This window comes from Zootoca vivipara, chromosome 1, assembly GCF_963506605.1.
Source record: "Zootoca vivipara chromosome 1, rZooViv1.1, whole genome shotgun sequence".
Classification (NCBI taxonomy): Eukaryota; Metazoa; Chordata; class Lepidosauria; order Squamata; family Lacertidae; genus Zootoca; species Zootoca vivipara.
The window spans coordinates 106,990,572-107,003,422 of NC_083276.1; the positions used below are offsets into that span (position 1 = coordinate 106,990,572).

A 12,851-nucleotide genomic window follows, 5' to 3' on the forward strand; every position below is an offset into this window, starting at 1 on the left:
GTGAAAGCATGGTGCTGTTGTGAGAATTTATTGTGTTGATCTAGCAGCGTAGCTTTTCAGAGCTTATTTTATCTGCCTGTAATATTTTGTAGCATTCCAAGATTAAACTGACCTAGCCAGAAGGAAGGTAAAGAGGTAAAGGGACCCCTGACCATTAGGTCCAGTCGTGACCGACTCTGGGGTTGCGCGCTCATCTCGCATTATTGGCCGAGGGAGCCAGCGTATAGCTTCCAGGTCATGTGGCCAGCATGACAAAGCCGCTTCTGGCAAACCAGAGCAGCACATGGAAACGCCGTTTACCTTCCCGCTGTAGCGGTTCCTATTTATCTACTTGCATTTTGACGTGCTTTCGAACTGCTAGGTTGGCAGGAGCTGGGACCAAGCAACGGGAGCTCACACCGTCACAGGGATTCGAACCGCTGACCTTCTGATCAGCAAGCCCTAGGCTCAGTGGTTTAACCACAGCGCCACCTGGGTCCTTCAGAAGGAAGGTAGGGGGTGGTAAATGAGATTAGCTTGGTGGCAGTGCTAATACTGTGTGTGTGGTGTCCCAGATTTGATTCCTAGCATGCGCCATCAAAAAGACCATGTAACAGAGATGATGTGGATAGTCTCACAAATTTATGAAGACAGATTCATAATAGTATTGGTGGTCTACAACTTAACAAATGTTATAAAAGGGTACATGCAAACTGTGAAATCTACATCAACAGACTTCTCAGTGAAGTCCTTGGCAGGGGGCTGGACTGGATGGCCCTTGTGGTCTCTTCCAACTCCAACTCTATGATTCTATGAAGTTCCTAGTGTGCATGTAAATATAAACCAGACTTGTTGCTGGGTTTATATCTGGAGGAATGAGGTTCAAATCACCAAAAAGAGCTTTGGACAACTTCCTAGCTCTCATCAGTTACTCATTAGTAAAGGGAATAATATACTTCTTCCCAAGAATGTTATGATATTAAATGAATAATTTCTACAAATGGATAATTGTATAAAGTAAGCAGTGCTAGAGAATTCTTCAATTCTGAAGACTGTGGTACAGCAGCAAATCACTGTTTTTGAGCAAACATAAGCTGCACCAAGTTGCATTCTCCTTATGCAGTCAGAGCATTTTAATTTGGAATTAAGATAGCCTGGAGTGCATGACTCATACCAGTTTATTTTTAAACCTTAGCTTCTTTTTTACTGGCGCTGAGGGTTTTTTCTCTTCCGTATATGCACTTGTGCATGGAAAAGCCAGAAGAACTGTTATCCAATACAATTCCCCCCCCCGTGTGTGTGTGTGTGTGTGTGTGTGTGTTCATGTTCTAAGGCTGCAAACCTAAACCTTTTGTGAAAGGAAGCCCCATGAAACACAGTGGGCCTTACTTCTGAGGAAGGATGCATAGGATTCTGCAGCACACATGTTAATTATACCCATTGTAAACCACTGAGCCTAGGGCTTGCTGATCAGAAGGTCGGCGGTTCGAATCCCTGTGACGGGGTGAGCTCCTGTTGCTTGGTCCCAGCTCCTGCCAACCTAGCAGTTCGAAAGCATGTCAAAATGCAAGTAGATAAATAGGAACCGCTACAGCGGGAAGGTAAACGGTGTTTCCATGTGCTGCTCTGGTTTGCCAGAAGCGGCTTTGTCATGCTGGCCACATGACCTGGAAGCTATACGCCGGCTCCCTCGGCCAATAATGCGAGATGAGCGCGCAACCCCAGAGTCGGTCACGACTGGACCTAATGGTCAGGGGTCCCTTTACCTTTACCTAATGGACAAATAGCTAAATGAGTTGTCTAAGATTAGGTAAGCTTTTCTACAGCATAATTTGAAAAACAAATGGAAAAGATAATAGATTTCTCTTTTGGCAATGATGTTAGTTTCATTTTGTCTCTGTGCATACACATGCAAACACACGTATTATCGGTGTGTGGGGAGACGCAACAGCAACCATCTAGTTGGAGTTTTAAATAAAATGTGGAAACTTACTCAGATCTCTGCAGGTATCAGTGTAAATCACTGGTTCTTGGCCAAATCACAGTTGCCTTTTTTTTAAACAGAGAAGTCTGCCTGTCAATATTTGGTTGGAAATGTTCCAGCCTTCCCGAACATGTTGGTACACTCACAATCTGAAATCCTGTAGGATTGTTAAAACTCCCATTTGTACTTAATTTTGGGCAGAGAAATGCTAATAAATCAATGTAGGAGGAGTCCCGTAGAAGGGAAGGATTAATATGAAAGCTGGGAAGGGATATATTTGGGGTGAGCATGGACTGGATGTACGTTTGAGTGCAGAAGTTTGATGACCCAGGGGTGTTATTCTCTTGATCCTTTGTGCCAGGCCCTAGATCCCTTGCCCATTTCCCCCTTTAAGAAACAAGTTAAAAATGGGTAGCTGGCCTGCTGCAAAGTCCACTGCCATTGAGACCCCAGCAGCCTGCCATCTTGGCATGCCCAGAACTACTCAGTAAAGGTAAAGGTAAAGGGACCCCTGACCATTAGGTCCAGTTGTGACCGACTCTGGGGTTGCGACACTTATCTCACGTTATTGGCCGAGGGAGCCAGCGTACAGCTTCCAGGTCATGTGGCCAGCATGACAAAGCTGCTTCTGGCGAACCAGAGCAGTGCATGGAAACACTGTTTACCTTCCTGCTGTAGCGGTTCCTATTTATCTACTTGCACTTTGACGTGCTTTCGAACTGCTAGGTTGGCAGGAGCTGGGACCGAGCAACGGGAGCTCACCCCGTCGCAGGGATTCGAACCGCCGACCTTCTGATCAGCAAGCCCTAGGCTCTGTGGTTTAACCCACAGCGCCACCTGCGTCCTACTCAGTACATTAATGATAATGATGATGCATATGCATTACTTGTTTTCTCAGAGTGACCTCAAGCTGCTTACCACAAAATCATCGATTAAGAACACTGAATAAAAATCTAAAAACTCAACTATACAGATGAAAGGGTAAGACTTGAGGATCCTACCCCGCTGGAAGAGGCCAAAATGCCAGCCTTCAAACAAAGGGCAAAAACTTATGTAAAGAGAAAAGTCTTTCCCTGATGTCTAAAAATAGACTTTTACTGTATACAAATTTGTGTCTAGGCCCTGTGCCCCCTAGTCTTAAGTACCTTGCGAGAACACTGCTAATGATGCTAGAACAAAGATAGAAACCCCAGTGTATTGGCGGGTTGATGGAAAGGGGCCAAGTACTGGCATTGCTTGTAAGAGGTAATAGTGTGTTTGTGTGTGAGAGAGGTGGTGGGGGTGGGACTAGCGAGTAGCCAGCCTTTGCTTCAGGGCATTATGAGAAATGTAAATTATGACCCCCAGTGGGAGCTGCTCTTTTCATTTCCCACAGTGCCCTAGAGTGATAATGAATACCGTGTTTCTCATATTTTAAGGCATCCCTACAAAATAAGGCATGGCACGATTTTCTGAAGCCTAAAAAATATAAGGCATCCCCCAAAAATAAGACATGCTGGACCCGGCATGAACCAGCAAAGGCAGCAGCCCGCTGGGCTGGGGTTTGCCTTCCTTGTGAGTCTGTTCTTTTACCTCTTGGCGTCGCTATCACTCACTCACGTCAGTCTCTCTTTCTCCTCCTCTCCTCCGCTTTGCGTCGGAGATCTAGGCTTCAGGGGCTTCTCCTCCAGCCGCGCTGCAGGCTATTGTTTCGCCCTGGTTCACCCCAGGGCTTTTAGGGGGTCGCTTAGCCTCGCGTTGCCCCTAGACCCCTTAGGCAGCAGCTTCGTGCACGGAGCTTTTCTCAGAGCTCCCGCAGAGCGCGTCCGATGCGAGCGCGAGGAAACCGGAAGTCGGCTCCCGCGCGCTTTGCCGAGCTCCAACGGAGCGGGAACCAGCGAAGGCAGCAGCCCGCTGCCGGCTTGGAGCTCGGCAAAGCGCGCGCTGCTGCCTTTGCCGGCTCGAGCTCCAAGCCGGCGGCGGGCTGTGCTTTTGCTGGTTCCCACTAAGTCGGGGCTCAGCAAAGCGTGTGCTGCTGCCTTTGCTGAACCCCGACAGAGCAGGACTGAGCGGGAACCAGCAAAGGCAGCAGCCCGCCGCCGGTTCCCGCTCCGTTGGAGCTCGGCAAAGCGCGCGGGAGCCGACTTCCGGTTTCCTCGCGCTCGCATCGGACGCGCTCTGCGGGAGCTCTGAGAAAAGCTCCGTGCACGAAGCTGCTGCCTAAGGGGTCTAGGGGCAACGCGAGGCTAAGCGACCCCCTAAAAGCCCTGGGGTGAACCAGGGCGAAACAATAGCCTGCAGCGCGGCTGGAGGAGAAGCCCCTGAAGCCTAGATCTCCGACGCAAAGTGGGAGGAGAGAGAGGAGGAGAAAGAGAGACTGACGTGAGTGAGTGATAGCGACGCCAAGAGGTAAAAGAACAGACTCACAAGGAAGGCAAACCCCAGCCCAGCGGGCTGCTGCCTTTGCTGGTTCCCGCTCAGTCGGGGCTCGGCAAAAAATAAGGCACCCCCGAAAATAAGCCATAGGCTTATTTTCTTGAGTTAAAATTAATATAAGACATGTCTTAAAATATGAGAAACACGGTAATGAATACGTGCCATGGCTATTTAAGAGTTGCTCATAGTTTTCTACGTCTACTGCCAGGTAAGCCCACAGCTATGGTGCATTGACATAAGAGGGGAACCACTAGAGGGCACTTTCCTGAGGGTCTCTCAATGCCTGGAACCAACCCTGGGGTGGATGATCTGTAGGCTGATAAACGAGAGAGGATGGGGAAAAGGGCTTGGACTTAACTGCCTTTTTGGTTCACTAAAAGGATGGACTCAACTGCCTTTCAAGCTTTTTGGCATTCTCTCTGTAAATCTCGAGTTCAATGAGAGAATGATTTAGAGAGCATTTCTCAGATTTTAGATGAACTACAAAGGTCATTACTGCAGTTATTTTATGACCCATATGTACAGTGGTTAAACCCTGTCATGACTGCACAAATGTCACCCAAGTTTTCTTGTACACTCTGTAAGTGTACCAGGCACTTGGTACACTTGTACACTTACAGCGTAGCCTGTAAGCTGTGATTGTTACCGAACCATGGGGATGAGGGAGAAATTTCATTTGGTTCACCTTTTAATATGGAGCTACCAAATTGCACTTGCCGAACTAATAGGCAAACCCAAGCAACAAGCCCTTGGAATCCACACTTCTCTGACTTTTTCAGCGCAGATCTCCAGCCAAAGAATGTGTGCTGAAAGAGTGGGAGGGTTTTTTGTTTTGTAAAAATTGGAAGCCAAAACGTGTATAACAGTGAATGTAATGTACACAATCACGTTTTGTTGGGATAAAGCTGCTTGCAAAAATGCATTGTTGTTGTTTAGTCGTTTAGTCGTGTCCGACTCTTCGTGACCCCATGGACCAGAGCACATGGGATTCAAACCTGCATTCCATCAGTCCTTGCCCAGACCTCTAATTGCTTACACCACACCAACCTTTGAGAGAGCTCACCACCTTTTACTTTGATTCAGCCCTCCAGGTAAAGAGGAGAAAAGAAGCCTCATCAGGAAAACATGGACTGTAACTCATTATGTTTGGTGCAAGCATGAGTTTTTACAAGATCACATTTTGTTGTGTTTAGTCGTGTCTGACTCTTCGTAGCCCCATGGACCAGAGCACGCCAGGCACTACTGTCTTCCACTGCCTCCCGCAGTTTGGTCAAACTCATGTTTGTAGCTTCGAGAACACTGTCCAGCCATCTCGTCCTCTGTCATCCCCTTCTCCTTGTGCCCTCCATCTTTCCCAACATCAGGGTCTTTTCCAGGGAGTCTTCTCTTCTCATGAGGTGGCTAAAGTATTGTAGCTTCAGCTTCAGGATCTGTCCTTCCAGTAAGCACTCGGGGCTGATTTCCTTCAGAATGGATAGGTTTGATCTTCTTGCAGTCCATGGGACTCTCAAGAGTCTCCTCCAGCACCATAATTCAAAAGCATCAATTCTTCGACGATCAGCCTTCTTTATGGTCCAGCTCTCACTTCCATACATCACTACTGGGAAAACCATAGCTTTAACTATACGGACCTTTGTTGGCAAAGTGATGTCTCTGCTTTTTAAGATGTTGTCTGGGTTTGTCATATGCTAGGCAAAATGGATTATGGAAATGTGCACATTAGGAGATACATGAAAACGCATGCATGTTTTTAGCTTGACTTTTTATTTTAATTGCAAATGCATGCAGAAATAGGTGTGTGTGTGTGTGTGTGTGTGTGTGTGTGTGTGTGTGTGTGTGACTAAATTTAAGACTGGAAAAATGAGAAACTGAGTGAAACGGAAACTGGCTCCATCCATCCATTCCCTGTAATGCTAAACATTGGAACTGTGAAATAGTTTGGTAGGCAACCCTGTGCATGTTGAGAACATAGGCATGGATAAGGGTTTAGACAGCCAGGATGCTGCTACTCCAGGCCAGGTGGGGAAAAGGCCTGCAAATCCTGTGTAGATTTTCTACACAAACCTTATTTCAAACTTTGATTCACTGGTACTTAGAATGGTGTTTAAATTCAATATGCCATTCCACCAGTATTTCAGTCATCCGGCATTCCGGAGTAACTTTGCTAACATGTAAGTTTAAAATGGGTATGTAAAATGGCAGCTGTATAAATTAGAAATATATGACTCAACCTTATCTCCACAAAGCATTTATATGGAAATGCCATTGGTTTTAATGGGGCTTAGCTGTAGCACACCACCGTTGTTCTCTGTGCAAGGTTTAATTATGTGATTGTGTGGCATATTGAATGCATATTACAGTCTGAGAAATTACTCATTTCATTGTGAGGGTGAAAACTGACATGGTTAAATGATGGCCTCACCACGTTGCCACGTATAAAGTGTACCAGACTCTTGAGTATGGCCAGCGTTGATCTTCAGTTGGGGGGGGGGATTGCTAACATGAGAACCTGATAAAGAAGACTGGATCTTCGCAATTATTTTTTGCTAATATTTAGAAGAAATTATCTTCATAGTTATCAATAGGTTAATGCTGAAATGAGGGACAGGCTGTATCTGGGCTGGGGAACCAGTTTCTCTCGAGATGTTGAAGCCACTTTCTTCCATCTGCTCCAGCCAGAATGACCAATGGACTGAAGAGATGGATGTTGCAGTCTAGCAACATCTGACGGCCACACATTCCCTGTTCCTGGGCTACCTGTTGCGCTTGAAAAGTGGCTGAGTTTCAGAACTTTTAAGGTTCCTTCCATACAGACAAGTAAACCAGAGTCACTTTGAAGGAGAAGCTGCAGAAGGCTTCCCTATTCCCCAAGTAATCTTCTCTGTAATCTTCTCCTCGCTCTGGCTATGGGAGATTATTCATGATAAAAAGTGAGAAATGAAAAATAAACAACAGATGGAGAAGGCTGGCCAATGCCTTCTCCTCCCCTGTGAGCAGCGAACCCCTTCAGCTTCCTTTGCCTGTGGGCAGCGAGCTTTCAAAGTTTTGAATAGACCTAAGCTGGACTGATGATCACATGGCAAGTGTAATGTGTAGCTCAGCTGATTGTTGCACTCACTTTTTGCTAAGTTTGGTGAGGATTATTTATTTGTTATTTATATTATTTATTAAGTTTATATAGTGCCCTATACCCGCAGGTCTCAGGGCATATATTGGTCCTTACATAACCTGTGAACATATATGCCTTACATCAGGTAGCACTATCATTTTGGGATAGAGGAGGGAAATGATTTCTGAAGTACCATGATCTGTGAGGCTTCAGTGAACTCATATTTTGAACCATGGAAAACCTGATCCTTAACAGATGGGACAAAGCAGCCTCTCTCCTCTCCCCCGTTCTACCACAATGTCCCTTGAAACCTCCTTTGCTGTTTCCAGTGACAGCCATCATCCTAGTATGGTTACTGTATATGTTTCCTGTGTTTATGGTTCTTATTCCCATTCCCCCATTGTAATTTGGCAAATCAATAAATCAATAATAATATATGCACACAGGCATGTGTACCAGAAGATGGGTAGCTTAGGGCCCCACTCTCTTGGAGCCCCCCCCCAATATACTTGTTCTTAATTGTATTTCAGTTCAACAATTACTTTGATAAATTACATATTTTGTTATGTGCAAATGGCTTTAGATACCTATTAGGTCCATAAATTACCATATAGCATATATTCAACACAAAAAACAGCGTCCATTTGTTGTTGAAAAAGGACAGCTGGACATATAAAGGGGCCCCATTACCTTCAGTAGCTTAGGGCCTCATCAAACTTAAATCCAGCTCTGGTAGCAGGCAGGTATATTTCAGTGCCAGCCCACTGATCAAAAGTGCATCTCTTGCTTCTCTTTGGAAACCCTGACAATTGTAGGGAATAGGGGCATCCTAACAACACTCAGCTTTCCTAACAAACTACAGCTCCCAGAATCCTTTGGGGGGAAACCATGACTGTTTAAAGTGGTATGATTACTATTTTAAATGTATAATGCAGATGGGAATATACGATTCTCAGAATTGCAGAAATGTGGGGTGTGGGGAGAGCAATATTTTAAAAAGTACTTCTGTTTTGCATCACTCAATGCATGGATGGTTTTAAAAATAACTCACTTACTCTTTAGCGAATAAAACCAGTGTCAGCTTAATGCAGTGATGCAGAATCGATCCAGCTCAATTGATTGTAGTACATTTAATATGCTTCAGTTCAGGCAGTGCCAAAGGTATACACTGGAGTGAAGCCACTGCTTAAGTCAACAATATATAGCCGAACAGGGCATTAAAATGTTGTTATAAGCCCTTATTCATTTCCAGTATTTATCCTGCTTTCTGCTGCTTTCTCTCTTTCTAAGGCACATTTAGTGCCATGCAATTTTTAAACATTTTGTTTGTTGCTTTAGATTTAATGCTAAGAATGGTGCCCCTTTTCAAATGTTGCACGCTTGCTGCATTAAATATATGTCTGGCTGGAACTGACTGGGACATATGTCTGCCCAAGCTAAAGCTGATTGGTGCAAATTTTAGCATCATCGCAGGCGTGTGTTTGAGTGTTCTCTTAGTTTTTTTTCTATCAAAAGGGAGGGAGGGAGGGCAGAGCTGTCCTCATGCATATGACACGCTGCCCTGGGGAAGATATAAATCTGGAATGAAAACTAATTGCTTTCTACTTTGTTGCACATCCTGTACTGTGTGGTACAGGGCTGGCCAAAAGGAGAACATCTATCCATTAATGCAGTCAGATTCTAATAATAATAATAATAATAATAATAATAATAATAATAATAATAATATTAGAGGTGGTTCTAAAATAATACTTTGGAGAATCTGGACTTAATTGCCTTGTTTCCTAAAAAATAAAACAAATCCTCGACTGCTCATTGAAGAGGGAAGGGTTTATTTTATGTAGATAAAATTCAGAGTGCTTTCCTCAGCTGCCCTGTTTTGAATGCAGCAAGACATTCAAGCAGGGAAGAAGGGTGACAGTGGCTTCAAATGTGTAGATAAACGTTAGGAGCAGTAAACCAATTTTGGATGACTGTGTCATCGCAAGGACCCTTCAGTGAGAGGAGCTGAGCAAGGCAATAATCAGAGTTCTCTTTGTCCCAGCAGCGGAGAATGCTTCTAAGAATCTTTGAAAAGCTGTGTTTCTGTCTGTATTCTTAGCCCTTATGTTCAGAGAGTAGGCTTGTCATTCTTTTGCTTCAGTACAACCATTCTTATAAATGTCAAGGTGAACATTAGCAGGAGTATAGAGCATACCATGTGTGGCTCGTACTTGATGATACTTGAGGCTGCATTCTGACAATCCTGAAAGTGTCAAATTTGCAATGAAACAGAGGTGTGGGCTTTTACGTGTTGGTATTTAAAAATACGAATGGACCCAGGTGGTGCTGTGGGTTAAACCACAGAGCCTAGGGCTTGCTCATCAGAAGGTCAGCGGTTTGAACCCCTGCAATGGGGTGAGCTCCCGTTGCTCGGTCCCAGCTCCTGCCCACCTAGCAGTTCGAAAGCACATCAAAGTGCAAGTAGATAAATAGGTACCACTCCGGTGGGAAGGTAAACGGCGTTTCCGTGCGCTGCTCTGGTTCGCCAGAAGCAGCTTTGTCATGCTGGCCACATGACCTGGAAGCTGTCTGCGGACAAACACCGGCTCCCTCGGCCTATAGAGCGAGATGAGCGCTGCAACCCCAGAGTTGGACACGACTGGACCTGATGGTCAGGGGCCCCTTTACCTTTACCTTTATTTAAAAATACAGTACTGTATGCTGAAGGGAAAGTCTGGCATTTCACTATAGAAAATGTGGAACAGTAATTTATCCTACATGCTCCCTACCGGTAATTCTTTAGAGCATTTCAGTAAGTATCCACCCTAACCCCCCCAGCCCCAAATGTTTTGGGTATCTGACAAAAGCACATGCAGTATCCTAGAGTAATTACCTCCATGGCTATATTTTTCTTGCAAGTCAAAGGCTGTATTGTAAGCATACGTTTCTTAAAGACAATAAATATGGTTGGCACTCACAAAAACCTTTTGCACATGCACACTTTCCTATATAAAGTGTGCAGTGCATCTCCTTCTCTAGGTGCCTCTGTCAGCATGGGAATATTTCCCCATAGGGCTCAGTGGAACCCATCCTTTCTACCTCCTGGTACTGGGTTTGTTCAGTCACGCGTAAGGCGAAGTACAGTGAAATGCTCCAGTCATTATCTGGGATGGAGGCCTGTGTGCATAGTGTGCCCCCATGCACTACCACAGGGACATCTAGTGATCTCACTCCATGCTTGGTGGTGCCAGACGTGTGCCGTTGTTAGGTAATGCCTAGGTTAGATTGCTGCAATGTATTATACGTGGGACTGCCTTTGAAGATAGTTCAGAAACCTCCGCTAGTGCAGAATTCAGCAACCAGGTTGGGGGATATTGGGGGAGCAGAATGTCTGAATGTATTATACTAATTCTGGCCTGACTGCATTGGTTACTGCCTGGTTTCCTAGCTGAATTCAGAGCGCTGGTTTTGCTCTTTAGAGTCCTATGTGGCTTAGGACAGTTATATTTTGAGGACCGCCTCTCCCCATATAAACCAGCTTGGACCTTGCAACCTTCACCGGAGACTATTCTCTATCCTGAAGGAAGTGCAGAGGGTAGTCACATGGGAACAGTCCTTTACAAGGTTGGCCCTCAACCAATGGAATGCTCTTCTGAAGGAGACACACCTCTCAGTTTATTATTTCTCTCAATGGATCCATCATCCATTTCAGATTTGCTGAAATGGAGCTGGATTTTATTTCTGTAAATGCCAAATTTAAAAAGGATACTTCATGCAAAGCAGAAGCATTCTTTGCATTTCTTTTTTTGCTGATGGGAAAAAAAAGGTATCTTGCTAAAATGCTTGTCACCTTGTATTGCTCAAGTCTGACGCTGACAGCACAGTGAAAAGCTGATGTATTTTTTATTTTATTTTATTTTGCAGAGGAATGATGAGGAGGCAGTGGTGGACACGGGTGGAACACGCTCCCTTCTCAAAACACATTTCGAAAAGGAAGACTTAGAAGGTGAGAACATGCGCTTCATGATTCACAGACTTGTGTCTTTCAAAAGCATCAACCTAATTCATGTTCAAAAAGTCTGTGAGGTCACATGTGTGGTGGGTCTGTTGGTGAAAATAATTTTCCCATTATCAAAACCTCAAGCTCTGTTCTTGCATGGATGTATATCCTTAATGAATTACCGTATGCACTGATAGTGCTCACTGGATGGGTGCTGAAATGGGTACCCTTTTATTGAGTGGTAAAAAGTATACAGAATAAGAACTTCAGTCTATATTACCTGAAACAATTGATGCCTGGACTTTGAGGCTATGAGTTTGTAACTTTCTATTTCATTAAAAGAAAAAGAATAATAAATTGTTTAAGAAATGTCATGATGTAGGCCCAGCGAAGATTCTGCTGATCTCTTCACCTAGGGTTGCCATATGTGATTCCAATGATGGAATCAGCATCTGGGGGGAATTTCGGGGAATTGTCAAAATGTCTGGGTTCAACAACTTTTTGTGTCTGGATTTTTTACTTCTTGAAATATGACAACCCTACTTTACCATATTCTTCACCTGTAACCTTTTCATTCTTCCTCTTCCTCCTCCTTTTCCTCCTTTTCCCCTCCCTGGTGAGAACTCCTCCCTTTATCTGATCAGTCTCAACTATGGTATAGTCCATACTATAGGGTTCCATTTGTTTGTTTGTTTGTTTCCTTGCTTGTTTGAAGGCATTTATTCCTGTTTCAAGTGGAAACTGAAACCCCATTAGCAGGGTCTCCAAATTAACCTATGAATGAAAACTGATTGCTGTCCTGCTTCATTACATTCTGGAAGCCTTGTGGGAAGTAACAAGATCGGTGACGCCCCCACCTTTGCCCTCTGTGGCACTCAATGGGCAAGTTGGATGGTAGTAGAAGGGCTATGATTAAGGATGGAAGGATCTGTCAGTTTTATTCTCTCAGTTTCTCTGAAATTCAGTTCTCCACATTTTGTAGCAGTTTGTGCTTTTATTTTTATTTTTAAGGAATCCTCACACAAATTCATCAGCACTGTTTATTAGCATGAATTTCTCCAAACACGTTTTTATATGCAGGTTGGACCAATGCACACATTTTTGCAAGCAGTTTCCCCCACTATAACGATTTTCACAGATATCTTCATCTTGAGGTACACTTTCCCCTAATCTATGCCTTTTTGTAAAATTGAGTTGGAGAACTGCATTGCAAAATTCAGATAAGTGTGGATTTTGAAGGATGACTGCGTTTTAGTTTGCATATTGCTTCGGATAGTGTGAATTTGATAGATTAGCCTCCAACAAGTACTTAGTTGAATTTTTCATCCGTTACTTGTTGTTAGCCGCTCTGAGCCCGGCTTTGGCTGGGGAGGGCAGGATAT

At 44.4% G+C, this 12,851-nt stretch overlaps 1 protein-coding gene across 3 annotated transcripts in view; it reads left to right on the forward strand.

Annotated features, from left to right (window-relative positions):
• The window catches only part of SLC4A10 (solute carrier family 4 member 10), a 173,305-nt gene that overhangs the window by 64,280 nt on the left and 96,174 nt on the right, over nucleotides 1-12,851 (forward strand). For all 3 annotated transcript variants that reach the window (XM_035132512.2, XM_060280201.1, XM_035132522.2), the window contains exon 2: nucleotides 11,394-11,475. In XM_035132512.2, the coding sequence (XP_034988403.1) occupies nucleotides 11,394-11,475 (82 nt within the window). The remainder of the gene's footprint in view (nucleotides 1-11,393; nucleotides 11,476-12,851) is intronic.